The 24266-nt window shown below is 68.4% G+C and overlaps 5 protein-coding genes and 1 long non-coding RNA gene across 19 annotated transcripts in view; 4 read left to right on the forward strand and 2 right to left on the reverse strand.

Annotated features, from left to right (window-relative positions):
- PPP1R16A (protein phosphatase 1 regulatory subunit 16A) overlaps window positions 1-6021 on the forward strand; it is a 35390-nt gene extending 29369 nt beyond the window's left edge. For 4 of the 7 annotated variants that reach the window (XM_072775593.1, XM_072775591.1, XM_072775589.1 and 1 more), the window contains 10 exons: window positions 304-1305; window positions 2595-2665; window positions 2740-2885; window positions 4023-4126; window positions 4193-4317; window positions 4403-4528; window positions 4620-4695; window positions 4771-4900; window positions 5071-5236; window positions 5506-6021. In XM_072775593.1, coding sequence (XP_072631694.1) covers window positions 1047-1305; window positions 2595-2665; window positions 2740-2885; window positions 4023-4126; window positions 4193-4317; window positions 4403-4528; window positions 4620-4695; window positions 4771-4900; window positions 5071-5236; window positions 5506-5877 — 1575 coding nt within the window. In that variant the 5' untranslated portion in view covers window positions 304-1046 and the 3' untranslated portion in view covers window positions 5878-6021. The other 3 variants (XM_072775595.1, XM_072775594.1, XM_072775596.1) reach the window with 3 other exon arrangements.
- Window positions 1010-4712, reverse strand: LOC140604319 (uncharacterized). Its single transcript, XR_012007279.1, has 2 exons — window positions 3052-4712; window positions 1010-2918 (listed from the first exon to the last, which is right to left on the reverse strand). It is a non-coding gene; the product is annotated as an uncharacterized lncRNA (long non-coding RNA).
- Window positions 6022-6952: 931 nt separating the features above from the next.
- On the forward strand, window positions 6953-10857 carry GPT (glutamic--pyruvic transaminase). The gene is made up of 12 exons (XM_072775532.1): window positions 6953-7603; window positions 8078-8237; window positions 8365-8454; window positions 8529-8637; window positions 8793-8926; window positions 9077-9320; window positions 9451-9530; window positions 9607-9743; window positions 9817-9991; window positions 10163-10318; window positions 10404-10516; window positions 10586-10857. The coding sequence occupies exons 1-12, from the start codon at window positions 7299-7301 to the stop codon at window positions 10674-10676; spliced, it is 1794 nt and encodes a 597-aa protein (XP_072631633.1). The 5' UTR covers window positions 6953-7298; the 3' UTR covers window positions 10677-10857.
- Window positions 10858-11925: 1068 nt separating this feature from the next.
- On the forward strand, window positions 11926-13906 carry MFSD3 (major facilitator superfamily domain containing 3). Its single transcript, XM_072775620.1, has 5 exons — window positions 11926-12695; window positions 12999-13146; window positions 13228-13352; window positions 13420-13529; window positions 13628-13906. The coding sequence occupies exons 1-5, from the start codon at window positions 12011-12013 to the stop codon at window positions 13799-13801; spliced, it is 1242 nt and encodes a 413-aa protein (XP_072631721.1). The 5' UTR covers window positions 11926-12010; the 3' UTR covers window positions 13802-13906.
- A 15-nt stretch (window positions 13907-13921) lies between these two features.
- RECQL4 (RecQ like helicase 4) lies at window positions 13922-20065 on the reverse strand. Its single transcript, XM_072775682.1, has 23 exons — window positions 19952-20065; window positions 19846-19879; window positions 19675-19772; window positions 19438-19581; window positions 18650-19227; window positions 18462-18561; window positions 18246-18390; window positions 18037-18147; window positions 17817-17948; window positions 17640-17732; window positions 17423-17559; window positions 16991-17074; window positions 16736-16915; window positions 16482-16661; window positions 16267-16408; window positions 15924-16183; window positions 15555-15831; window positions 15339-15468; window positions 15088-15257; window positions 14815-14995; window positions 14590-14746; window positions 14364-14472; window positions 13922-14258 (listed from the first exon to the last, which is right to left on the reverse strand). The coding sequence occupies exons 1-23, from the start codon at window positions 20033-20035 to the stop codon at window positions 14134-14136; spliced, it is 3651 nt and encodes a 1216-aa protein (XP_072631783.1). The 5' UTR covers window positions 20036-20065; the 3' UTR covers window positions 13922-14133.
- LRRC14 (leucine rich repeat containing 14) lies at window positions 16250-23990 on the forward strand. Of its 8 annotated transcripts, none has more exons than XM_072775587.1 (6): window positions 16250-18140; window positions 18227-18521; window positions 20545-20766; window positions 21858-22078; window positions 22233-22834; window positions 22924-23990. In XM_072775587.1, exons 4-6 carry the CDS (start codon window positions 21908-21910, stop codon window positions 23489-23491), a joined length of 1341 nt encoding a protein of 446 aa, XP_072631688.1. In that variant the 5' UTR covers window positions 16250-18140; window positions 18227-18521; window positions 20545-20766; window positions 21858-21907; the 3' UTR covers window positions 23492-23990. The 8 variants fall into 8 exon arrangements, with proteins under 8 accessions (XP_072631688.1, XP_072631683.1, XP_072631685.1 ...); XM_072775582.1 differs by having other exon boundaries at window positions 16252-18140; window positions 21725-22078; window positions 22250-22834; XM_072775584.1 differs by having other exon boundaries at window positions 16252-18140; window positions 22250-22834.
- Window positions 23991-24266: the final 276 nt, after the last annotated feature.

Below are 24266 nucleotides of genomic sequence, written 5' to 3' on the forward strand. Positions count from 1 at the left end.
CGCCGTAGGGACCCGGGCCAGAGCCGGTGGCAGGGAGAGGCTGCAGACATCTCCCCGAGGCCAGCACAGGGGAAGGCTCGCTGCCACCTGCGCCTGCGGCCCTGCCGACTCCTGCACCGCGCCGCCTGGCCCTTCCCGGGCACACGTGCGAGCCAGCACTGGGCACAGCAGGCCCCGGCCGGGAATGTTGTCCCACAGTGTGGCTGTGCGCTGCAGCCGGGCCTCCTGGGGCAGGGCGAGCTCGCACCTGCTGGCCTCCCCGCCGGAGCCACCCGTGATGTGCTTCCTCTTCCTCCCCTGCAGGCTAGTGCAAGCCGCCTGCTGTCTGCAGCCTGACCAACCGCTCTTCGAAAGCAGGCCCTCCGGGAGACGTGGTTGCCAGGCCTGCCGTGCCCCTGGTACTCTGGCTGCTTAGACCGGCTCACACCGGGGCACTGGGGGCTGAGACCCCGGGACTCTGTGGGCACACCCTGCCCTGGCCTCTCTGGCTGCACCTCCTTGTTAGCACTGATGTACTGACCCTGGTGGGAGAGGGGAGGGAAGGCCAGGGCATGGCTGCTCCCCGGCCCCACCCAGGATCCTGAGCCTGGAAGGTGAAGGGGCTTCCGGAACTCCCAAGGTCTCCCAGGGGCCTCTGCCCATTGCCCTGCCCTCCCTTTGCCCTCACTGAAGTACCAGGACACTGCAACTTTGTTATCTGGGTAATTAGCTTCAGACCCTGGACTGAGGCTGGCCAGGTCCTGGGGTGCTTCCCACAGGTGCACCCTGACCCCAGGAGGGAGGTGAGGCCCTGCCCGTTGAGCAGCTGAGGTGCCAGGGCTCTTGAGAGGCAGGCTACCCTTCCTGCCTGGGGTCCGTGTCCTTCAGGATTGCCTGGAGCCTCGTGACCCAGCCTTGCCAGGGGCAGAGGGCACCACCGAGCCTTAGGAAGGGGATGCCCCCAAAGGTGCTGGTCCAACCAGCTGCCCCAGTGCACAGGCCCAGTTTGGCCCCTGTGCTCCCCCATCTGGTGCCCCGTGCAGCCCCCCTGGCAGGTAGCCCCCGCCATGGCCGAGCACCTGGAGCTGCTGGCAGAGATGCCCATGGTGGGCAGGATGAGCACGCAGGAGCGGCTGAAGCACGCCCAGAAGCGACGTGCCCAGCAGGTGAAGATGTGGGCCCAGGCTGAGAAGGAGGCCCAGGGCAAGAAAGGGCACCGGGAGCGGCCGTGGAAGGAGGCCCCCGGTGGCAGGCCGCAGAAGCGGGTCCTCTTCCCTCCCAGCGTCACCCTTCTGGAGGCTGCTGCCCGAAATGACCTGGAGGAAGGTGAGCGTGGCCGAGCCCCAGGGCAGGCCCTGTCCCTGGCCCAGCCCCTGAGAGCCGTGAGGGCACAGTGCCGTCGTGTGGAGGCCCGGGGCAGGCCCGCCGCCCTCTACTGCATGCTCTACGTGGTAGGCCGCCCACTGGAGGCTGGCCCCTGATGGGGCCGCATGCACAGGGTGCTGCTGCGGGGGTGAGGTTGGTGGGCAGGGGCACTGGGGAAGCCCCCAGGAGTCTGGAGAAGTGCCGGGGGCTCGGCTCAGGTGGGCTGGGAGTGGCCCATAGTCTCCGCCGCCTCTTGCCAGGGCACTGGGCGATGATCAGGAGAGTCCTGGCCACCACCTGCTTGGGTCCTCAGTCTCCACCTCTGTAAAGGAGGACGGTAACACCCACCTCAGCAGGTTAGAGCGTGGGGGCAGGGGTCCCCCACAGGCCAGCCCGCGCAACACCTGCCTCAGGCCCTGTCTGACTTCTTCCTCCCCATCAGGACCTCCCTGGCTAGATGACAGGCCTGAGCTTTTGGCAGCCTCCTCATTCCTCCCCTGCCCCCTGCGTGCTCACTGCTCTCGTGGAGAGGCTCTGGAGGGCTCTTCCTGGCTTCCTGCAGGGCAGAGGCTGGGGTGCAGAGGGCAAGGAGGGACGGGCAGTGCCTCAAGGCAAGGGAAATAGGAGGGCGTGGTGGGTGTGCCCAGGCTATGGCCCGGGGAACTGTGGGAAGGTGGGCGAGTTCTCCTCCTGCCTGTGGAGCGCCTGGGAGGGAGGGCCAGGCCACCAAGGAGGTCCAGGGTGACCTTGGCAGCAGCCTGGGCCTCCTGAAGAATGAGGACAGGGGCTAGCTCTGCGGAGGGGCAGACCTTGAAGGGGCCGGACTGGACGCCCTGGGCCCACGCTGCAGGCTGTGGCGGGGCAGGAGGTTGCTCCGGGCGGGGCATGTGTGGGATGGAGGGCCCGGAGGCGCATGGGAGGGTGGTGTTGGGGGGGCGCCGGAGCCCTGGCCAAAGTGGGATCGATGAGCCCAGGGGGGACTGCCCCACACGGGAGCCTGAGGGCTGGGGGTCCTCCAGGGGCTGGAGGCAGGGCACGCGGCGGACGCGCACTCGGGGCAGATGGAAACCCAGTGCCCCGGCCCTTGAGCCTTCAGCCTGTGCTCGGGGTCCCTCTGGCCGCCTGACCGCAGTCCTCCTCGCCGTCCTCTGCCTCCAGCCGCAGTCCCGGGCACCCTGACCAAGCAGGGCTGGTCTGTGGCTGGACCTCTGCCTCTGCACCCTCACCACATCCCGCTCCCCCCCTCACAGTCCGCCAGCTCCTCGACAGTGGGGTCAGCCCTGACCTGGCCAACGAGGATGGCCTGACGGCCCTGCACCAGGTCAGCCATGCGGGGAATTGGGGAGGGGGGCGCACTGGCCCCGGACTCTGGCGCTCAGGCCCTGTGGTTTGTAGAGCTGCATCGATGACTTCCGAGAGATGGTGCAGCAGCTCCTGGACGCCGGGGCCAAGGTCAATGCCCGTGATAGTGAGAGCTGGACGCCCCTGCACGCTGCGGCCACCTGCGGCCACCTACACCTGGTGGAGCTGCTCATTGCCCGGTAGGGCCCTGTCGGTGTGGCCACCGTGGGCACCTGTAGGAGGGAGGGATGCGGCCAGGCCAGGAGGGGCCAGGCCTTCCTTGCAGGCAGTGGTTCATCCCGGCACAGCCCAGGGGTCTCCTGCAGGAGGCATGCTGGGCCCTTGGCCTCCTGTGTTCCCACTCACCTTTGCTTCCCCTGCCTTCATCTTGGCGTGGAGGTCAGGGCCTGGGCAGAGGCTGCAGACTCCGTGACATCAGGGGAACAGGCATGTGCTCAGGGAAGTGTGGCCGTGCGCCCGGGTGCGTTCTCCTGCCAGGCACCCTAGCAGTTTGGGAACTCCTTGAGGGCTTTGGCCTCTAGCTCGGGTCTCCCTGCGGTCTGCACAGAGACCTGCCATTCTGGACAGTGACGGGGTGGCAGTGACACAGATGGAGGGGCACCTGGACACAGGGGATCTTTAACAAGGAGGGCGGGATGGGGCACATGCGCCTCGGTGAACAGGAAGGGTGGTCGGCCTCACCAGGGGCCAGGAATTCCCCCCACTGCCCTGGCCCCTCAGCTCTGACCCCTGCTATGGAACAGATGGTCAGGGGCTCAGGCTCCCCTGGAGGGGTCCGGGTGCTGAGGGTGGGAGTGTGGGCGGGAGGCAGTCTCCTCCTGTCGCATGTAGACGTCTCTGCGTGGGGGGGCGTGTGTACCCAGACGGTTCCTGTCCACAGTGAGCGCCCACCTTTGTGGTCTGAGCTCCCTTCAGCTCCCCGTCTTCCCCAGGGCTATGCTTCTGCTTGAGCCTTGTGCCCTGAAGCTCTCTCCTGGCACCCAGGCACTCTTCCTCCTTCTACCTTTTGCTCCCTGGGGCTCTTGAGTGTGGCTCCCCCTCCCAGCTGGCAGGCCCAGGCTGACCGAGGCACATGGGTGTCAGGAACGTGGAGCTCAGGCAGGGGTGGGCACTGGGGCTTGGCCTGGCTGGCTTGAGGACAGGATCCAGAGCTCAGGGCCAGCCAGGTGGACCCGAGGGCTTGGGCCACCTCCACATGTGACCCACACTATCCCGGAGGGAGCCCCAGGCTGAGGGCTGATGCAGAGGGTGGACCTGGGGCCTCCGTGGGGGGAGAAGGTTGCTGTGGTCAAGGCCCCTGCCCGTTCTTCCTGCAGCGGTGCTGATCTCTTGGCCGTCAACACTGATGGGAACATGCCTTATGACCTATGTGAGGATGAGGGGACGCTGGACTTCCTGGAGACAGCCATGGCCAACCGTGGTGAGTACGAGCCCACTTGCCCACCAGTGGTGCCAGGGTGCCAGCTCTGAGCCTGCTGCCTTTCAGGCATCACCCAGGACAGCATCGAGGGGGCCCGGGCCTTGCCAGAGCTGCATATGCTGGACGACATCCGTGGCCTGCTGCAGGCGGGAGCCGACATCAACGTCCCCCAGGACCACGGGGCCACGCTGGTGAGGGTGGGGCCGCGTGACCTGTGGGCGGGGGCTGCTGCTGGAGGGCACAGCGGGGACTCAGGGCTGAGGCGTCTGCCTGTAGCTACACGTCGCGGCTGCCAATGGGTTCGGCGAGGTGGCTGCCCTGCTGCTGGAACACCAGGCCAGCCCGAGTGCCAAGGACCAGGACGGCTGGGAGCCGCTGCACGCTGCAGCCTACTGGGGCCAGGTGAGCACGGACCTGGGGGCAGCCGGGCCTGGCTGGTGGCTCCCGGCTCCTGGCTCCGCGGCCTTCAGCAGCCCGGGTCGCTGGCCCTCAGGTGCACCTGGTGGAGCTGCTTGTGGCACATGGGGCCGACCTGAACGGGAAGTCTCTGATGGATGAGACGCCTCTTGGTGAGCTGGGGCTGCCTCTGCCAGCCAACAGGGTGGGCGGGAGGGCACCCGTAACCTCCGCCCGCTTCTCCTCAGACGTGTGTGGGGATGAAGAGGTGCGCACCAAGCTGCTGGAGCTGAAGCACAAGCACGACGCTCTCCTGCGTGCCCAGGGCCGCCAGCGCTCTCTGCTGCGCCGCCGCACCTCGAGCGCGGGCAGCCGGGGGTGAGCGCCCGTGGTTGCCCCCCAGCTGCAGACACCCTGCCCGTCCTCCCATCTCCCTCCCCGCCTGCCCAGGCTTTGCCCCCGCTGATGTTGCTGAGGTGCCAGCAGGGCCCCCGGTAGTTCCGTGGGGCGAGTGGCACCCTCCCCCACCCTCTCCCTGCCTTCCCCAGGAAGGTGGTGAGGAGGGTGAGCCTGACCCAGCGTACCAGCCTGTACCGCAAGGAGCATGCCCAGGAGGCCATCGTGTGGCAACAGCCACCGCCCACTAGCCCGGAGCCCCCCGAGGAGGACGAGGATGGCCGAACGGATGCAGAGCTGCGGCCTGTGCCCAGCGAGGTGAGCCCGACGCGGGTGGTGGGCCTGGGCGCTGCCCTCTGAGCAGTGCGGGCTTGTGGCCTGACATCGGTGCCTTGGGCCTCCCGCCGCACCCGCCCTAGGAGTCGGTGGGACCAGCGAGCCAGTGCCCCCACTGGGCTAGTGCCCTCGGGCAGCTGCTGCCCACACCCCTGTGTCTGCGCCTCGGCTGCCACGCCGCCTGGTGCCCAAGTCCCAGGGAGGCCGGAGACGCCTTCCCGACGGCCTCTGAGGTCCCTGCTTCCTGGCAGGAGGAGGAACCAGAGTTGGCCAGGCCACACAACGGCCGCGTGGGAGGTTCCCCAGGGCGGCACCTGTACTCCAAGCGGCTGGACCGGAGCGTGTCCTACCAGCTGAGCCCCCTGGAGAGCACCACCCCTGACGCCCTGGCCTGCGCCAAGGCCCACCACACCCTGGCGGAGCTGAAGCGCCAGCGAGCCGCTGCTAAGCTGCAGCGACCCCTGCCCGAGGGCCCCGAGGGTGCTAAGCTGGGGCTGCCCGTGGACCCCGAGAGCCCCCAGCCATGCAGCCCCAGGGCCGCCGGAGACCCGCCCCTGCTGAGGCTCACAGCGCCCTCGGAGGAGGCCCCCACGGAGAAGAGGCCCTGCTGTCTGCTCATGTGAGGCTGCCCTCGGGCGACCGACGACGCCCTGCTCCGGACCCCGGTGCTGCTGATGGGGGACGGCCCCTGGCAGAAGTCGTGCGGGGGGACCTGCTGCGGAGACCTAGTTTCATCCTGTGACTCCTGATAAAGGGCTGTTCCGCCACCTGCCTTGTTGTGTGCGTCGGCCGGGCCACCGTCCCGAGGGTGGGGAGCCGCGGTGTTGCTGCTTCTAGGTGTGCCTGCCCCTGTTGGGAGGCCTGTAGCTGCTTGCTTGTGGCTGCCTGGCCCTGCGTGGGAGTGAGGCCCACGGCCACTGGGCGAGAAGCCCGGCCTGCGCCGCTCCCGGCCTCCTGGAGGCTCCCCTGTAACTCTTCACCTTCCTGAGAGCAGCAGGGAGCTCTGCAAGGACATTCCTTGGGGCGTGGGGTGGGGGGCATCTGTGCCACAGGGGCCGGGGGGGCCTGGCTTAGAACAGGGAGAGGGGTTTCCACAGGCCTCTGGAGCCACACGCCGGAGCATTGGTGGGAGGCTGGAGTCAGAAGCCTCCCTGGGGGATGAGTCCCCCGATCCTGGCATGGAGCCCCGATCCCGGGACCTGGCTTCTAGCCTCCGCCTGGGCTGGCAAGGGGGCCAGTAGTTGGCCGGCCAGATTCACAGCGTGTCAGGGTGACAGGGGTCCCTTAGGGGCCTCGAGTGGGAGGGCAGATGGCACCGCCAGCTCCTCTATCCCTGGGAGCAGCTCCGCATGGCCACCAGTGCCCAGTGACACGGGCTCAGGTCACCTCCTCCTGGTGGGCACTGACCCAGTCAGCCGGTGACGGCCAGGCCCCCCTTCCCTGAGTAGCACTGGTTGTAGGGGTGTCCCCAGCAGGGCTGGGAGGGCCGGGGAGAGGCTGCAGGTTAATTTTAGCGTGTGGGGTAGCGCAGCTGCCAAGGTCCACCTGCTAGCACGGCTGCCGCGTGAGCCTTGCTGCCAGGGGCTGGGAGGACCTGGCTCTGCCTGGGGCTGGGATCATGTTAACCTGTGCTCTGCCTGGGGGCCAGAGGGCAGGCCTGTGCACTGGGAGGGCGGGGGGTGGGGGGGGGGAAGGGGCGGTGCCCGAGGTGGGCAGAGGCGCAGGGTGAGACTAGCCTGGCTGCCCGGGGCTCCTGCTCTTTCCTTTCCAGCCAGTGAGCCGGGGAGGCCAGGCCGCCCCCAGGCCTGACCAGCTGCCACAGCCCCTCGCGGAGGGCGGAGGGATGGCTCCTTGACCTTCCGTTCAGTCAGCTGTCAGCCCCTGGGGCAGCCACCTCTGGGCATGGCCTATCAGCGCCTGGGGAGGTGGGGCCCCGGGGGCCTATCACAGCTTGCTTCCCACTGTCACTGCCAATCAGGAGCAACAGGGAGGGGAGCTTAGGTCACCCTGCGATGTGGCCCCAAGGGCAGCCCCGGGCTGGCGCATGGTGAAAGGGCACGACAGCGGCCCAGAGCTGCCGAGGTGTCCCAGGGCCCTCCGAAGGCCCGGAGCTGCCCTACCCTGGCCCCCGGCACCCCAACCCAGCGGCTCTGGCCCCCACCACTTGCTGACTGGGGACCAACGTCCAAGCAGGGCTCCTGTGGCCTGCGGGCTGTCGCAGGAGGGGTTCCCCTCCCCCATAAGGCCAGGATTCTATAGAGGCCTGGCCAGTTACCTGGGAGACAGGCCGCTGGCCCACGCTAAGATGGGGGGCCTGAGAGGGCTCAGCCTTGGCAGAGCCCTGCTGGGGTAAATCTCCAGGGGCCCAGCTCCAGTTCCCTGGGGCTTTGGCTCTGCCCAGCCCTGCCAACCCCTTCGGGCACTCAGCGCACCTCCCCCCAGGCCCAGGCCCTCAGAGTTTCTTGAACCTTCTGTCCATCCCTCCCCCTATGTAGGTCTCCTGCTCCCCTGTCATGGGGACACTGGGCGGGCGCTGGGCGTCACCCCAAGCCCCGCCTGCCTCCTCCTGCGCTCCCTATGGCTCCCTGGGGCAGAACTGTGCCCGGACGGGTGGGGCGGGGCCCAGTGGCCCGGCTGCTTCTTCAGCCCTTCCTGTCCCTTTCAGTGGGGCCAGCAGCCTGCTGCGAGGAGGGTGCCCTCTACCCTGAGTGCCCCTCCCCTGCTCCCTGTTCCCAGCCCTGGCCCACTGAGTCTGGACTCAGCGTCCCTTAGCCCCACTTCTGGATCCTGCCGCGTCCTGACCTTCCTGCCTGGTCTGAGTAGGATCATGGCCTTGAGGGCAGGTGACCAGGTTGCAATGAACGGGCTGAAGGAGAAGGTGCTGACGCTGGACACCATGAACCCGTGTGTGCGGAGGGTGGAGTATGCCGTGCGCGGTCCCATTGTGCTGCGTGCCCTCGAGCTGGAGCAGGAGCTGCGCCAGGTACGGCCCCGGGCCCCACCACTTTCCTCCAGGCTGCACCCGGGCAGCCCATCCCCACAGTCACACAGGACAAGGAGCCACCAGAGGGATCAGGCCCCTCCTCACTGCACGGGCCCCTCTGTCCCAGGGAGTGAAGAAGCCCTTCACTGAGGTCGTCCGCGCCAACATTGGGGATGCACAGGCCATGGGGCAGAAGCCCATCACCTTCCTACGTCAGGTGAGGCTCAGCCTTGCCCGGGAGCCCTCCCCCGTCAGCCCACGCGCTCTGGCCTCAGGATCTGCCCCTCCCAGGTCCTGGCCCTCTGCGTCCACCCGGATCTCCTGAACAGCCCGGACTTCCCCGAGGATGCCAAGAGGAAGGCGGAGCGCATCTTGCAGGCATGTGGGGGACACAGCCTGGGTAAGTGCCAGGGCCAGGACGAGTGACTAGGAGGCTGTCCCAGGGGAGGGGTGGGCCCGCCTGCTGGAAGAGGCGGCGGAGAGGTCCGGGAGCACTGCTAAGGGACCTCTTGGTGCTCTTCTCCTCCCCGCTCTGCCCCCCGCCCCCGGGCCCAGGGGCCTACAGCGTCAGCTCCGGCATCCAGCTGATCCGCGAGGACGTGGCTGAGTACATTGAGCGGCGGGACGGAGGCATTCCCTCGGACCCCAACAACATCTACCTGTCCACTGGGGCCAGCGACGCCATCGTGGTAGGCTAGGGCCAGGGCAGGAGGACACCGTGTCTCTCCCAGCGCAGCTGGGCGGACCCTGCTCCTCCTGGCACCGCGGTTCCAGGCGGGGCAGGAACAGGTGCAGCCCCTGTGGGCCCCACCAACGGTGCCTGCCTCCCTCCCCTATAGACGGTGCTGAAGCTGCTGGTGGCCGGAGAGGGCCCCACCCGCACAGGGGTTCTCATCCCCATCCCGCAGTACCCGCTGTACTCGGCTGCTCTGGCCGAGCTCAACGCGGTGCAGGTGGACTACTACCTGGATGAGGAGCGCACCTGGGCGCTCGACGTGGCCGAGCTGCGGCGCGCCCTGTGCCAGGCGCGGGCTCACTGCCGCCCCCGCGCACTGTGCGTTATCAACCCTGGCAACCCCACCGGTGCGCCGCCCGTCGCCCCAGCCCTCCCGCCCCCCCCCCCCCCGCCCCGCCCCGCCCTTCACCCGCGGGAGCTCCAGAGGAGCTCGGAGCCTGAGTCTGACCCCGCCGCGCTGCCTCCCCCGCACCCCAGGGCAGGTGCAAGCCCGCGAGTGCATCGAGGCCGTGATTCGCTTTGCCTTTGAGGAGCGCCTCTTCCTGATGGCCGATGAGGTGCTGGCAGGGGCCCGCCTGGGCTGGGGCCCGAGGGCGGCGGCTGCCCCCGCCCCTGACGCCGGCTGCCCCGCAGGTGTACCAGGACAACGTGTACGCCGAGGGCTCGCAGTTCCACTCGTTCAAGAAGGTGCTCACGGAGATGGGGCCGCCGTACGCGACGCACCAGGAGCTTGCCTCCTTCCACTCGGTGTCCAAGGGCTACATGGGAGAGTGCGTGCAGGCCCGCAGACTGGGCGGCCCGGGCTCCTCCCCCGGCCGCCTGCACAGCTGCCTCGCCTCGCAGGTGCGGCTTCCGCGGCGGCTACGTGGAGGTGGTGAACATGGACCCCGCGGTGCAGCGGCAGATGCAGAAGCTGATGAGCGTGCGGCTGTGCCCGCCCGTGCCGGGCCAGGTCCTGCTCAGCACCGTGGTCAGCCCGCCCGCGCCCAGCGACCCCTCCTTCGTGCAGTTCCAGGCGGTGAGCGGGCGGGGGCGGGACGAGGGCCGGGGCCAGGGGTGGGGGTGGGGGGGTGGAGACAGGGCACGGGGGCGGGGCGGGCTCCACCGGCCCTGCGGGTCTGGGTCTCCTAGATCAGATCTGCTCCCCGCCCCCCCCACCCCCCACCCCCCCCACCCCCCGTGGCCGCAGGAGAGGCAGGCGGTGCTGGCGGAGCTGGCGGCAAAGGCGAAGCTCACGGAGCAGGTGTTCAACGAGTCCCCGGGCATCCGCTGCAACCCGGTGCAGGGCGCCATGTACTCCTTCCCTCGCGTGCAGCTGCCCCCCCGCGCCGTGCAGCGCGCTCAGGTCAGGGTCCCCTGCGGGCGGGGCCGCGGCGGAGGGCGCAGGCTGGGGCGCCGCCCTGACCTCACCGCGTGCCGCCCGCCCGCAGGAATTGAGCCTGGCCCCCGACATGTTCTTCTGCATGCGCCTCCTGGAGGAGACCGGCATCTGCGTGGTGCCCGGCAGCGGCTTCGGGCAGAGGGAAGGCACCTACCACTTCCGGTGAGGCCTGGCCCTGCGCGGCCCAGCCCCGCAGCCCCAACACCTCCGCTTACCCCGCTTCCCCTTTAGGATGACCATTCTGCCCCCCATGGAGAAGCTGCGGCCTCTGCTGGAGAAGCTGAGCCAGTTCCACACCAAGTTCACCCGAGAGTACTCCTGAGGCCCCCCCCCTCTTTAGGGCCAGGCTTGGCCGGCAGGGCCGACTCTGGATTTACGATGGCCGGGATGGCCGGACCGTGGGGGTCTCTGCAGCCCCCTGGACTTGCTCCTGCTGCCTGTGGGGCTGGGCCCCAGCCTTCCTGCACGCCCCTAATAAAGCTACGAGGCAGTCTGACCACTCCGAGGCTGTGTGCACACCTGCCCACGTGGCCCACCTTCCTCTCTGGGCTGGGGTTCTGTGCAGGGTATTGGTCGGCCTCCAGCAGGAGTGGTCGCGGGGGGTCCCAGAGGAGGTGACCTTCCTGCCAATGAAGCGCCTCCCCCGGGCTGGTCTCCACTGTGGTCTCTGGACTGGAGGCCGGCACCTGCAGGCCTCACAGAGGTGTGAGAGGTGTGGAGGGCACTCGGCTGGGGGCGGGGCTGGATGAAGAAGCGGAGGCTGAGTCCAGGGGTGGCCACATCAGAAGGAGCCTGAGGAAGACCAAGGGGTGTTCCCCGGCCTGGCTCCCCTCCTGGACTGGCTGGCAGCACCGGGCACGAGAGGACGGACTGGGGGGGGGGGGGGGGCAGTGGGAGACAGAACAGAGAGGCCCCCGGGCGGGGGGGCGCTGGCAGCCTCAGTGTACCTCCTAAATGGGCAGCTGGCACGCAGCTGCCACCTGAGGCTGCTGGGGGAGCAGCCATGCCAAGAGCGGGGAGGGAGCCACAGGGAGCAAATGGGTCTTGCTTTCTTTGCGTTGGGCTTGAAGCGTGTGACCCCGTAGTGCAGATGCAGCCCTTGCGCTGGAGGAGGGCGGTGGCTCCCACCCTGGGGCACCCAGGGGCGCAGGCCGGGAGAGGGGCGCGTGGGGTGCGGCCGGAGGGGCCGTGGGAGGCCCAGGCTGGGGGGCCGAGCCGCCCTGTCCCTGACGCGGGACGCAGGAGCACCTCCCGTGCGCGGTCGGCCGGCTTGTGGCCGCCGTAGTCCACCTGTTAGGAAGCCTTGTAGGACGACAGGTGGCTTCACTCGCCGCCACTCGGGGCGCCAGGGGTGGGGAGAGCGGCCTGAGGGCTCCGGACGTAGGTCTCGGCCACAGGCCACTCCCTGCTCCCGCGGGGCCCAGAGCCGTGGGGCTGCAGCTCTGGGAGGACCGACCCTCGAGGCCCGGGACGCGGCCAGCGGGGGGCGCCCGAGGGCAGCTGACGCTCTGGCCCGCCCGCCGCTCCGTGGCCGCCGTCTGCGCCTGGGCGCTGCGCTCGCCCGGCCCCGCGCCCTGCGCTGTCGGCGGCGGCGGCTCCCGCGGCCTCGTCCCGCCCGGGCCGGACCCCGGGCAGACCGGGCGGACCGAGCGGGCCATGCGCGGGAAGCTGCTGCCGCTGGCCGGCCTCTACCTGGTGCAAGGCCTGCCCTACGGGCTGCAGTCGGGCCTGCTGCCCGTGCTGCTGCGGGCGCGGGGCCTGTCGCTGACCCGCGTGGCGCTGGCCAAGGTGCTGTACCTGCCCTGGCTGTTGAAGCTCGCGTGGGCCCCCCTGGTGGACACGCGGGGCTCCCTGAGGGCCTGGCTGACGCTCAGCACAGCCGCCCTGGGCCTGGTGTGCGCGTTGCTGGCCGCCCTGCCTCCCGCCGCGGGCCCCGCGGGGCTGCCCGCCACTGTGGCTGGGCTGCTGCTGCTGCTGAACCTCGGGGCAGCTGTGCAGGACGTGGCCCTGGACACGCTGGCCGTGCAGCTCCTGGAGCCCGCTGAGCTGGGGCCTGGGAACACCGTGCAGGTGGTCGCCTACAAGCTAGGGGCCGTGCTGGCAGGAGGGGGCCTGCTGGCCTTCGTTCCCGCGCTCTCCTGGGCCCTGCTCTTCGTGCTCCTGGCTGCTACCTATTGGCTGGCCGCTGCCCTGGTCTGGGCCGCGCCGGCCCTGCGGCAACTGCCCGTGCACCAGCCCCAGCCCTCAGAAGCACCCCTGCGCACCCTGCACATTCTGCAGGACTTGCTGGCCATGCCTGGTACCCTGTGGACAGCAGGCTTTGTGCTCACTTACAAACTGGGTAAGTGAGGCCTTGGCTCAGGCACAGCAGGGATGGGAGCGTGGGGGAGCTCCGGCTGGGTCCCCGGGAGCCCTGGCGCCCACTTGGTGGTCACCTCCTGGGCCTTGGTGCTCACAGCCGAGCCTTGCCCCTTGTCCTTCTGCAGCTGTAGCTGCACGGCTTCCGGGAACTGCAACCACCCCTCGGGTCTCTGGTGCTGCTTCGTGCTGACCCTAAGCTTGGCTGATGCCCCGTCCCAGCTGTCTCCCGGCAGCGAGGCCCCAAGTGGAGGGAGGTGGGGAGCCTTGCTCGTTCTCCCCACAGGTGAGCAGGGCGCCAGCAGCTTGTTCCCGCTCTTCCTGCTGGACCACGGCATCTCCACCCCAGAGCTGGGGCTGTGGAACGGTGTGGGCGCTGTGCTGTGCTCCATTGTGGGCTCATCCCTGGGCGGGGCCCTGCTGTCCTGGCACTGGTGAGCCTGCCCCAGTGAGCCCGCCCCGGCCCCCTGCCCCCACCCTGCCCCTGCTCCCTGACCTGCCCGTGTGCCCCTCAGGCAACCTCTGCCCCTGCTGAGGTCATTGCTCCGGTTCCGTCTTGGCGGCCTGGCCTGCCAGACCGCCCTGCTCTTCCACCTGGACGGCCCAGGGCTCAGGCTGGGCCCCAGCGCAGCCCTGAGAGGTGAGGGGCTGGCCGCGGGAGGGGAGGAGCGTGGCGCCCTGGGCCCCGCTGACGGTGGCCCTCCCAGGGGCAGCCCTGCTGAGCCTGTGTCTGCAGCACTTGCTGGGGGGCCTGGTTACCACCACCACGTTCACCCTGATGATGCGCTGCAGCCAGCTGACACCCAGTGCCCTGCAGGTGAGAGAGGGCATGGCTGGGGCGTCCAGGGGGCTGCGGGGCTGGACCCAGGCAAACCCTCACCTGATCGCACACCTCATCCCCCCCCACCCCTGCAGGCCACGCACTACAGCCTCCTGGCCACTCTGGAGCTGCTGGGAAAGCTGTTTCTGGGCACGCTGGCCGGAGCCCTGGCTGACAGCCTGGGGCTGCATCTCTGCTTCTCCCTCTTCCTCGCCCTCTCAGGCTTGCCCATTCTGTATCTGAGCCTGGCTCCCAGCACCCTGGCCTGAGCTGGGTGGCCAGCCTGCCTAATAAAGCTGAGCGTGCGCCTAGCTGCCTGGGCTGCATGACGGCCAGGGCTGTCCCAACACCGTAGGGGCCGCCTGTTCAGAAAAGAGGGCTCCTAAGAGTGGCTTGAGCATTTTTTATTCTGCATTTTGGGGCATCCTTGCTCCCACACTTCTGGTGGTGGGCCTTGCCCAGGGTCATCAGTCACTGTCGTGGACATCTGTGCCCTTTTCCCCTGACAAAGTCCACACCGGGCTCCCTGCACACTGGCCACGCAGCCCCCAGCGCGTGCCTGTCGTGACACGAGGGAGCAGGGCCCGCCCCAGCAGGGTGGTCAGGGGCCGCACCGCAGGATCTCCTCTGTGGCTATGCGCATCAGGGCCTGGAAGCTGAGGTGCAGGAATCTCCTCCAGAAGCGCCGGTCCCGCCCGTACACCTGTGCCGGGTAGCGGGGGCTTCCTGTGGTGGGAAGGGGTCGCGGCCCTGAGGACTCTGGGCCAGGCCTGGCTCCTAGCCCCACACCTAGCCCCTGCCCGGTCCGAGCCCAGCCTCCCGGGCCCTCACCGATGCCGTGGAAGATACGGGCCACGGCCCTGCCTGAGAACTGCTGGTCTGGCCATGAGGACAGCAGGCGGTGGACGTCCTGGCGAACCTGGTCCTCCCAGTCCTGGATCTATGGGTGGTGGCAGTGGAGCGTGTGAATGTGTGCGCACCCATGCGTGCCCGTGGCCTCCCAACCCTGCTGCGGGCTTGTATTCTCTCCACAATCCCAAGAGGGACTAGCACCCACCTTCTCCTGTCCGGGCTCCAGGCCCTGCTCATCTTCCGAGCCCCCTGGACCCTCCTCCTCCTCCTCCTCGAAGTAGCCGCTGAGTAAAGCCTTGAGCCTGGTGCTGCGTTCCTCATCAGGCTGCTCCAAGCAGGGCCCGCAGCTGGGGAAGGCCACGCTGTGGAGCAGGGTTCCGTTAGAGCGGCTCACTACGCCTGCCCCAGCCCCCGCCCACCCCTCCCCTACCTGAGAAAGGCCTGGAAGGTGCGGCGCAGGCGGGCCAGGGCCTCCTGCTCTCGGGCCTGTATGTGTCCATACAGGAAGTCACAGATCTGGTCCCTCTCATGGGCAGTCAGGTCCCCAGGACTGTGCACACAGAAGGCGAGCTCCCCGAACTCCACCTGCACCCCCGTGCCCCCATGTGCACCTGCCAGAGAGCTCATTAGACACGGGCAAGCAGGTGGCACGCAGGCCTGGGGGCTGGGCAGGGCTGTGGGCTGGGCTGGGGGCAGGGCGCACCTGTCCTGGGCTTCGGGTCCCACTGCAGCTGACGGAGAGCCTGCCGCACGCGGCCCAGCTTCCAGCCCAGCGAGTCAGCCAGGTTAAAGACGTCAAACTCTACAGAAGAGCTTCCCCCATCTGTGGTATCCGCTGGCTGCTGGGCCAGACACACAGCCAGCAGGGGGCACCTGGGCCAGGGGGAGGGACATATGATTAGCAGTTCCAGTCCTGTGTCCCGGGCCCCAGCCGGGGGTGGGACACGTGCTCACCTGCGGGCCAGGGCCTGGAGCTGGGTGGGGCCCCCAGGGCAGTGCAGGCGGCACTGGGCATAGGTGGGTGGCAGCAGCTGCAGCCAGCGCTGCGGGTGTAGCTCCAGGTAGCACAGCAGGGTCTCGATGGCTGCAGGCAGAGCAGGGCTCAGGGGCCGTGGGGACGTGGGGACATGGGCATGAGGGGGGTGCCCACCCCTGCCCCCAGGTCCTCACCCTCCTCAGGCATGTCCAGGGCTTCCACCAGTGCCTGCATGGGCAGTGCCCGCGTGTGGCCTGGGCACCGGGCTGTGCCTTTGCTGTTGGGTTGCTCGGCCTCCGTCGGGGATGGGGCCACAGGCTGCTCTTGACTCCTGGCTCCCTCCTGCTCCGAAGGCCGTGGGGCATGGGTGCAGGTGCAGGGCGGGAATGCGCGCTGGACCAGCTTCTTCATAGTGAGAAAGTCCGTGGCATCAGCGTGCACGTGTCTGCGCAACTCCTGCAGGTCCTGGCTCTGCAAGAGAACGGCCGTGGACACGTGGCTATGGGGTGGGGCGGAGTGGGGTGGGCTGGGCTGGGTGGAGCTTGAGTGGGGCAGGTGAGAACCTGGGGCTGCAGGAAGAGGTGGCAGTGTGCAGGCTGGCCGTCACGTCCGGCCCGGCCCACAGCCTGCACGTAGCTCTCGAAGCTGGCAGGCAGCCCCAGGTGCAACACAGCCCGCACGTCTGGCCGGTCCAGCCCCATCCCGAAAGCCACCGTGGCCACCACCACCCGCAGCCGGCCCTCCATGAAGGCCTGTTGCACGCGCTGCCGCTCCCGCGGACACATGCCGGCGTGGTAGGCCTCGGCGACAGCCTCGGACTGGCCTGCGGGGGAAGACACAGGTGGTTGGCTGGGATGTGGGGGGGGGTGGGCGGGCGGGTGCAGGGCACAGTCCTGCTGACCTCACCTCCAGGCCTGAGGTCCCAGGCCTCACGCAGGCAGGTGCGGAGCAACGCAGCAACTCGCTCTGTGTCCCCGCGTCTGTGGCAGTAGACGATGACTGAGCTCAGAGCGCGAAAGCGATCACTCTGCAGCAGCGTCACCAAAGCCTAGTGGGGGACAGTGCTCAGGAAGGGGTCATCACAAGGCAGTGCCCCTACCTGGCCCAGGGTGCTCATCTACCTGGTCTGGGTCCCTGTCCCTGGACACAGAGAGGTGCAGGTTGCTGGGGACGGTGGCTGGCCCCCTGAGGACCAGCTCCTCGGCCACACCTAGATGCCGGGCCACATCTCTTGCGGTGCTGCGTGTGGCCGTGGCTGTGAGACCCAGGAAGCAGCGCACGCCCATGTGTTCCCGCAGCACCTGTGTGGGAGCAGTGCCTGTGAAGGGACCCAACCCCCCTCCCTGGCCTGCCCGTGCGCACCTCTGAGGCTCACCTTGCAGACACGCAGGTAGCAGGGCCGGAAGTTGTGGGACCACTGGGAAATGCAATGGGCCTCATCGATGCAGGCGAAGGCGACCGGAGGCAGCTGAGGGAGGTGGCCAGGCATCCCCGCCCCAGCCCCCACCAGCGTCTCGGGTGACAGCACCAGCAGCTGCACCTGGGCCGCGTGAACCTGAAGACGCAAGGTCAGGCGTGTCACCGAGGGCCGGCTGCCCCCCTGCCTGTCCTGCCACGTGAGGCCCCTCACCTTCTGCAGGGCCGACTCGCGCTGCTTCTGGCTCATGCCCGAGTGGATGCAGACCCCCTTCAGGCACGGGGGTAAGCTGGACACCTGTGGGTACAGGGTGACAACCGGATGGCCCTTCCTCACAGGCCCCTCATCTGCTCAGCCTGACAGCTGCTGCCCTCGGCCTTGGGTGCCCCAGGAACAAAAAGCTCAGGTCACGGACCCCATGACTACAGACTCAGGGCCATCGGGGAGCCTTAGTTCAGGAGCCCCGGGAGCAGACGGGCTGCCCCCTCCCCAGGGTCGTTCTCCCTGGGGGAATCCCGCCTGAGCAGCCGTGTCCCAGCTGCCCTCGGGCCACTGCCAGGCCTTGACGCAGCTCTGCGTAGCTCCGGTCGGGCAACAAGCAGCAGCCCCAAAGGATCAGAGGACCCACGGGCAAGGTCTGTGCACCTGGTCGTCCATGAGCGACAGGAGGGGAGAGATGACCAGCGTGAGGCAAGGGCTCCGCCGGGCGTAGAGCAGCGCGGGAAGCTGGTAGCACAGAGACTTGCCAGCACCAGTGGGCAGCACCAACAGCGTGGACATGCCTGGAGGGACCAGGGGTCAGTACTGCTGCTCTGTGGCCAGGCCCTGACCTCGCCTTGTCCCCCGGGGCAGCCGAGCTCACCAGAGAGGACGCGCATGACCACCTGTTCCTGCCTGGGGCGGAAGGCCCGGTGCCCCAGCTGCTCTAGGGCCTGGAACACCTCAGCTGGGGTCTCTGTGGACACAGGTGTTGGCCAGCACGGCTCCAAGTGGTCCCCACCCCCCAGCGAAGGCTCTGGGCAGCCAGGCTCCTGCTCACCTGCCACCTGCCCCGAGGGCCCTGGTGGGTAGAGTGGTGGCACAGTGGGGGGTGGGCAGGGGGCCTGCAGCACCGGCCGCTCCGTGGTCACCAACCGCTCAGGCCCAGCGGGCTCCGTGTCTTCCTCACTCACTGGGAACAGACAGGGGAAGGTGGTGTGGGAGCTCCAGGCTCAGATGAGCCGGGCGGGCCGCAGCCTGCCCTCCGCCCCCTCATTCACCAGGGAGCCGGCAGCTGGTGGTGCCCGTCCTCCGGGGGCCCTCCTCTGGGGTGAGCTGGGGCTGCACCTCCTCTTCCTTCTCGCTGCTCGTCTGGGGGCCCCAGGTAGGCTCTGTGTCAGATACAAGGAGCTTAACTTGAGCTACAATTGCCCCCCTCCCCCCACCGGAGTACAACTCTTCTCTAAACAGGGTTAGCGTGACCTCTCACCTGGAATGGAGACTTCACTTGGCTGGGGGCACTGGGATGACCAGTGGCCGAGCTGCCCACATCGGAAGCAAGAATCGTCGGCTGTGGCTCGGGCTTGGCTGCCTCCAAAATGCTCCCCCTTCTTCCGCCACTTCTGCTTCCACATCTGAGGGCCACAAAGGAACGTCACAAGGCGAAAGGCGACAGGGATGAAGGGAGCGCCTGCCACTACCTCACCTGCTTGCGGAGGAGCCTGCCGCGTCGTGCTGGGCCTCGCACGTAGCGTTTCTGCTTCAGGTTGAGCCGAACGTAATTACCTTGGTCCCGCACAGCTGAGCTAGAAAGGATGTATGAGCGGGTCGTACCCAAAGCCTGCCCCTACCTCGGTTCACGGTGACCCCACTGGGAGGCTGAAGCTGTGGTACCTTGTGGCTGTGGGACCACTGGCAGGCTGTACCCTCAGGGGTTCTCCCGGACAGTCTTCTGCAGGTCCCACAGCCCCGGCTTCCTCAGGCGGGGGTCCCGCTTGGCCGCTATCCTGCTGTGCCTGTGCAGGACCCCCTCCTGTTTCCTTAGTCTGTCTTCGCTTCTTGCCTTGACTGTTGCCAGCTTCGGGGCTCCCTGCACCAACTGCAGCTCTCTGCAGGGCTCGACCCTCGGGGCCAGGGCTGGCTCCAAGGACCGACGGGACCCCCGAAGTCAGAGGCTGTGACTCCTCTACACCCAGGCTGGGCTGGCAGGCCGCGGAAGCCCGCAAGCAATCTGAAGCTGCACTGTGACAGCGCTCTAGCCAGCCTGGGTCTAGGGAGCTCAGCCGTAGGCTCAGGGATGCCTGCAGCTGCTGAAGGCGGCCTGGTCTCGGCTGGGGCCCAGGAAGCTGGAGCAGCTCCTCGCTGACTTCTGCAGAGACGGGGGCAGCCCCTGCATCTGGTGGTCCCGGGAAGGGCATCTCGGACGAGAGTCTCCGTGGAGGCCGGGGTATACCGCCCAGGGCTGGCCCGGCCTGAGGGGGGAAGCACAGACCAGGAAGGAGGCTCGGGTGCGGGCTGCTGCAGCCTCCGAAACCCGCTGGAGCGGCCGCCCTGGGACAGGGGCGGGGGAGGAGCCCGAGGTCGGCTTCGAGGGTCTCGGGTCGCCCCGCTCCCCGCTGGAAGGGCACGTGTGCGGGCAGGTTGGGGAGAAAGGCTGCGGGGTGGCCGCCCTGGACCCTCACCTGGCGCGTGGCTCTCAGGTTGGCCTTAAGCCTCGCCCCGTAGTCGGCCGCGGCCCCCGCAGAGCCTGGCGCAGAGCCGGCGGCGTGAGGCCTCCGCGTCGCTGCCCGACTCAGGTGCGGCCCCCAGCAGCTGGGCTCCTGCATCTGCGGGGAGACACGGCGGGCGTCCGAGCCCCCCCCCGGCCCCAGGTCGTGCCCCGGAGAGGCTGGCGGGCCGGCGACCCCAGGCCTCGGTACCTCCTCCGCCGTCGGCCGCGGCTGCTTGGGGCTGCGGGGTCCCGCGCCGCCGGTCCGGCCCAGGGCCCTCCTCAGCGCGCGGTACTCCCGGTAGAGCGCTGCGGGTGCGGCCAGGAGTCAGCGGGGCCGCCGGGCTCCGCCGCCACCCACCCCCCCGCCCCGCGCGCTCACCGCGGGTCTCCTCCGGCGCCGCCAGCACGTCCTCCTGCGGAGGGAGCCCGTCAGCTCTCAGCCGCCCGCCCCTGGCCCGGCCCGCCCGCCCCTGGCCCGCCCGCACCTGGCCCGGCCGCCGCCCGCGCTGCCGCCGGAACGCGCGCTCCCAGGCCTGCAGCCGCCCGCGCACGTCCCGCAACCGCTCCATGGCGCCGCACGCCGGCCCGGTCCCGCGAACCTCCCGCCGCCGCGGCCGCCGGCCAATGGGGGCGCCGGGCAGGGCGGGAGGCGGGGCGGCTCGGCCGCGGCGGCGGGACAGCCAATCCGCGGCGCCCGGGGGCGCGGCCAATGGGGGACGGCCACGTCATCCCGGCGCGCGGAGGCGGTGGCGGGGCGCGGCGGACGGCGAGGCGGGGCCCGCGGCGGTGGCGGCAGTGGCGGAGCCGGTGAGCGCGGGCCGCGGGCCGGGGACGGCGCGGGCGCTGGGGGCGGCGCCGCCCGGGAGGCGGGGGCGGGAGCCGGCGTAGGGAGGGCCTGCAGCCGCGGGGGTGGCGCTCCGGCTCCGCGGGGTCGCGGCACGTCCGGGAGGCGGAGGGCGTCGTGTGGAGGGTCCCCCGCGGCTCGGGGCGGAGGCCGCGGGGAGCGGGGCGGGGGCGGCCCCGCGGGGGCTCCTCCCACGGCGACCACACTGGCTGCTCTCGCTTCCTCTCGTGACAGGTGCTCGGTGGGGCTGTCCTGTCGCGGCGAGGTATGAGTCGTCCTCGCGAGATTTGCCTGCAGGCCGAGCAGGGCCGGGGCGGCGGCCGGGGCTTCTCCGGACCCCGGGCCCGGAGGACCTCCATCGTGCCGTAGGCCGGGGAGCGGGGCCTGTGCGGCGGGGCCTGTGCGGCCGGAGCTCCCCTGCCCCGAGCGCATCGCGGGGGCCGTGACCTTGGCGTGGTAAGGCTTAGGTCTTAGTGCTCTGACGTGCTTGCAGGGGTGTGGCTGGGAAGCAGTTTGAGGATGAGGAGGATGCGGTGTTTGGCCCACAGTAAGTCCGCTGGAGTCAGGAGCGCAGCTGATGGCCAAGTGCCCGTCACCGCGGGCGCTTCCCGGGGCCCCAGCTCTGCGCTGCCTCCCCTCCTCTGAGCCTTTCCCTGCCTGGGGCCTCCTGAATCACGTGGTCGTCGAGGGGAAAGGGGGTGTTCAGACAGGTGGCCAGGACTTTGGTGGCTGGGGTTTGCTTCCTGTGAATCTGCGGGGATCCCCGTGCCTGGCAGTACTGCCGGCCGCAGGTAGGGCCGGAGGATCAGGCCTGTGTGGACCCCGTGTTCCCGCCCTCGGGCCTCTCTGTCTCTGCTGGTATCTCTGGTGCAGTGGTTGCCTGGGTTCTTGAGGACCACCTGCAGGAGCTGGGGGAGGGGGGCAGGGGCGGTACACAACTAGTGATGCAGTTTCCAGCCCCTTAGGAGTGTCCTACCTCCTCCAGCGCTTGGGGGTGTGGGAAGGACCGAGCTCTATTCTACCTTTGAGGAAGAGACGGTCTCTGATAAGCAGCTTTGTGATTTGGGAGGCCTCACGTACAGGCTGTGCGCAGGGAGGCCCCGCAGAGCAATAGCCATCAAAAGCACATCCAGGCAAGCTGGTCGTATGTGATGCTGGGCTGTTTGAGGGCTCTGTTTCCCTGAGGAGGCCCCGTGTGGCTGGAGGGAGGGAACTGGGGGGTGGCCTCGTTCCTGTTTCCACTGAGACCGTTGCTAGGCAATTAACGCTTGCTCTTCGGTGCCACAGTCCTTCACTGAGTGCCAGCTCCGTGCCCGGTCCCATGCTGGGCTTTCTCACCACCAGTGATGGAGAAGGCTGTGGCCCGGTGGTGGCCTGGGGTCTGTCCTCCCTGCTGAAGGGCCCTTCCCTGCAGGTGGCTTCCTGCCTGGCCCAGCGCCATGCACACGCTTGTGTTCCTGAGCACGCGGCAGGTGCTCCAGTGCCAGCCAGCGGCCTGCCAGGCCCTGCCCCTGCTGCCTCGAGAGCTCTTCCCCCTGCTGTTCAAGGTGGCCTTCATGGACAAGAAGACTGTTGTGCTTCGCGAGCTGGTGCACACATGGCCTTTCCCGCTGCTCAGCTTCCAGCAGCTGTTGCAGGAATGTGCCCACTGCAGTCGGGCCTTGCTGCAGGAGCGCCCCAGCACAGAGAGCATGCAGGCTGTAATCCTGGGGCTGACAGCCCGGCTCCACACCCCGGAGACCGAGGCTGGCACACAGCCTCTCTGCAGGTATGGGTTCATCTGGGGGGCCCTCAGGCCTGGGGGGTGGAGAGGGTCCCCCATGAGGTTCCAGGCCAGTGCAAGAGCTCAGGGTGGAAACAGGCCTGTTGTTTCTGTCTCAGGGTGGCTGGGAGTGGGTGTGGGCTCTTGTCTCCTGCTTCAGCCTACTCGTGCTCCCAGGAAGCATGCCCTGCGAGTGCTGGACATGACAGGCCTTCTGGACGACGGTGTGGAGCAGGACCCCGGCACCATGAGCATGTGGGACTGCACAGCGGCAGTGGCCCGCACCTGTATAGCACAGCAGCAAGGCGGGACTGCGGAGCCTGGGCTGGCCCCTGTTCCTGTGGAGGTTCGTGTGGACCTGCGGGTGAACCGGGCCTCTTACGCGTTCTTGCGGGAGGCACTCCGCAGCAGCGTAGGCAGTCCCCTGCGGCTCTGCTGCCGGGATCTGCGGGCCGAGGACTTGCCCATGCGCAACACTGTGGCTTTGCTGCAGCTGCTGGATGCGGGCTGCTTGCGCCGCGTGGACCTGCGCTTTAACAACTTGGGTCTACGTGGCCTGTCTGTTATCATCCCACATGTGGCCCGCTTCCAGCACCTGGCCAGCCTGCGGCTGCACTATGTGCACGGGGACTCCAGGCAGCCTTCTGTGGATGGTGAGGACAACTTCCGTTACTTCCTGGCCCAGATGGGCCGCTTCACTTGTCTGCGGGAGCTCAGCATGGGCTCCTCTCTCCTCTCGGGTCGGTTGGACCAGCTGCTCAGGTGAGCAAGCCCCACTGCTACCCTGCTCCTCCTCCCCCTGAGATCCTCCCCTGGCCCTGCCTGTTTGTGACCGCACATGTCCCCTGTAGTACCCTGCAGAGCCCCCTGGAGAGCCTGGAGCTGGCCTTCTGTGCCCTGCTGCCTGAGGATCTGCGCTTTCTGGCCCAGAGCCCCCACGCTGTCCGTCTCAAGAAGTTGGACCTCAGTGGCAATGACCTGTCTGGCAGCCAACTAGAGCCCTTCCAGGTTCTACTGCAGGCGGCAGCAGCCACACTGTTGCACCTCGAGCTAACTGAGTGCCAGCTCGCGGATACCCAGCTGCTGGCCACACTCCCTGTGCTGACGCGCTGCACCAGCCTCCGCTACCTCGGCCTCTATGGCAACCCGCTGTCCATGGCGGGCCTCAAGGAGCTCCTACGAGATTCAGTGGTGCAGGCTGAGCTACGCACGGTGGTGCACCCCTTCCCCGTGGACTGTTATGAGGGCCTGCCCTGGCCACCGCCTGCTTCTGTTCTGCTGGAGGCTTCCATCAATGAGGAGAAGTTTGCTCGTGTGGAGGCCGAGTTGCACCAGCTGCTACTAGCCTCAGGTCGTGCTCATGTGCTCTGGACCACAGACATTTATGGGCGCCTGGCTGCAGACTATTTCAGCCTATGATCTCCAGGCTGTCCCGGTGTTCAGGGCTACTGGAGATCCTTCCCTGCCTTAGGCAGACAGAGCCTTCACTGGGATCCTGGCCTGACCCAGAGGCGCTGGGCTCGGGTTTCCTTGCTCCTGGGCACTTTGAGCCTTCCTAAGCTTCCTGCACCGCTGTACCCATTCCCCTGACTGACTGTGGGCTTCAGGGCTGGATTCCAGGCCTGCGGGCCAGGTTTGATCATGGTGCACTTGGCTGCCCTCTGGGGTTCTGATCCTTCTGGAATGTTTGTAGGGTCCCAACTGCAAGCCAGCCGAGAGAGAGTGTTCTCTAGGCCCGTCCCAGGAGAGCTGCGTGCTCCGGGTTTAAGGTTGGAACAGGAACCTGCTTCAAGGAGAACTGGGTCTCCATGCACTGGGGCTTTTCATGGTCCTGCCTGCCCCAGCACCCAGGCCACCTGTGGGCTTTGGAGCCAGAAGGGGTCGTTAAGGTAGAAACGTGCAGTGTGTTTGGAACTTACATTTGTGGTGGTTTTTTATGTCCTCACCGGTTAGAATGACTGGTCACTATCTCTGCTGTCCCTGGCCCCCTTCCCCCGGCTTCCCACCGGCCCCACAGCCCGTCCGGGCGCCTGCACCGCCCACCCTGGGGATGCCCCGTCGGGCTGGCGGCCCGGAGGAGAGGGCGGCCTCCAGCAGGGGTGCAGGGAGCCGCCTCGGCCCCGCAGAGCTGGGGTCCGCAGGTGCCCGCGCCGCGCCCTCGGGGCCCCAAACCCCACACAGGCTCGCCGCACAC

This window comes from Canis lupus, chromosome 14 (assembly GCF_048164855.1).
Source record: "Canis lupus baileyi chromosome 14, mCanLup2.hap1, whole genome shotgun sequence".
NCBI lineage: Eukaryota > Metazoa > Chordata > Mammalia > Carnivora > Canidae > Canis > Canis lupus.

Bases quoted from the DNA above. Each gene is read 5' to 3' on its own strand.
- LRRC14 (XM_072775588.1), top strand. From the start codon at position 21,632: ATGCTGGGCTTTCTCACCACCAGTGATGGAGAAGGCTGTGGCCCGGTG. The intron at 22,079-22,232 runs GTATGGGTTCAT...CTCCTGCTTCAG, and splicing joins GGCACACAGCCTCTCTGCAG to CCTACTCGTGCTCCCAGGAA. The intron at 22,835-22,923 runs GTGAGCAAGCCC...TGTCCCCTGTAG, and splicing joins CGGTTGGACCAGCTGCTCAG to TACCCTGCAGAGCCCCCTGG.
- MFSD3 (XM_072775620.1), top strand. From the start codon at position 12,011: ATGCGCGGGAAGCTGCTGCCGCTGGCCGGCCTCTACCTGGTGCAAGGC. The intron at 13,147-13,227 runs GTGAGCCTGCCC...TGTGCCCCTCAG, and splicing joins GCCCTGCTGTCCTGGCACTG to GCAACCTCTGCCCCTGCTGA. The intron at 13,530-13,627 runs GTGAGAGAGGGC...CCACCCCTGCAG, and splicing joins TGACACCCAGTGCCCTGCAG to GCCACGCACTACAGCCTCCT.
- GPT (XM_072775532.1), top strand. From the start codon at position 7,299: ATGGTGAAAGGGCACGACAGCGGCCCAGAGCTGCCGAGGTGTCCCAGG. The intron at 8,238-8,364 runs GTACGGCCCCGG...CCTCTGTCCCAG, and splicing joins TGGAGCAGGAGCTGCGCCAG to GGAGTGAAGAAGCCCTTCAC. The intron at 9,321-9,450 runs GTGCGCCGCCCG...CCCGCACCCCAG, and splicing joins CAACCCTGGCAACCCCACCG to GGCAGGTGCAAGCCCGCGAG.
- RECQL4 (XM_072775682.1), bottom strand. From the start codon at position 20,035: ATGGAGCGGTTGCGGGACGTGCGCGGGCGGCTGCAGGCCTGGGAGCGC. The intron at 15,469-15,554 runs GTGAGGACCTGG...CTCTGCCTGCAG, and splicing joins CCTGGACATGCCTGAGGAGG to CCATCGAGACCCTGCTGTGC. The intron at 14,473-14,589 runs GTGGGTGCTAGT...CACCACCCATAG, and splicing joins TGGAGCCCGGACAGGAGAAG to ATCCAGGACTGGGAGGACCA.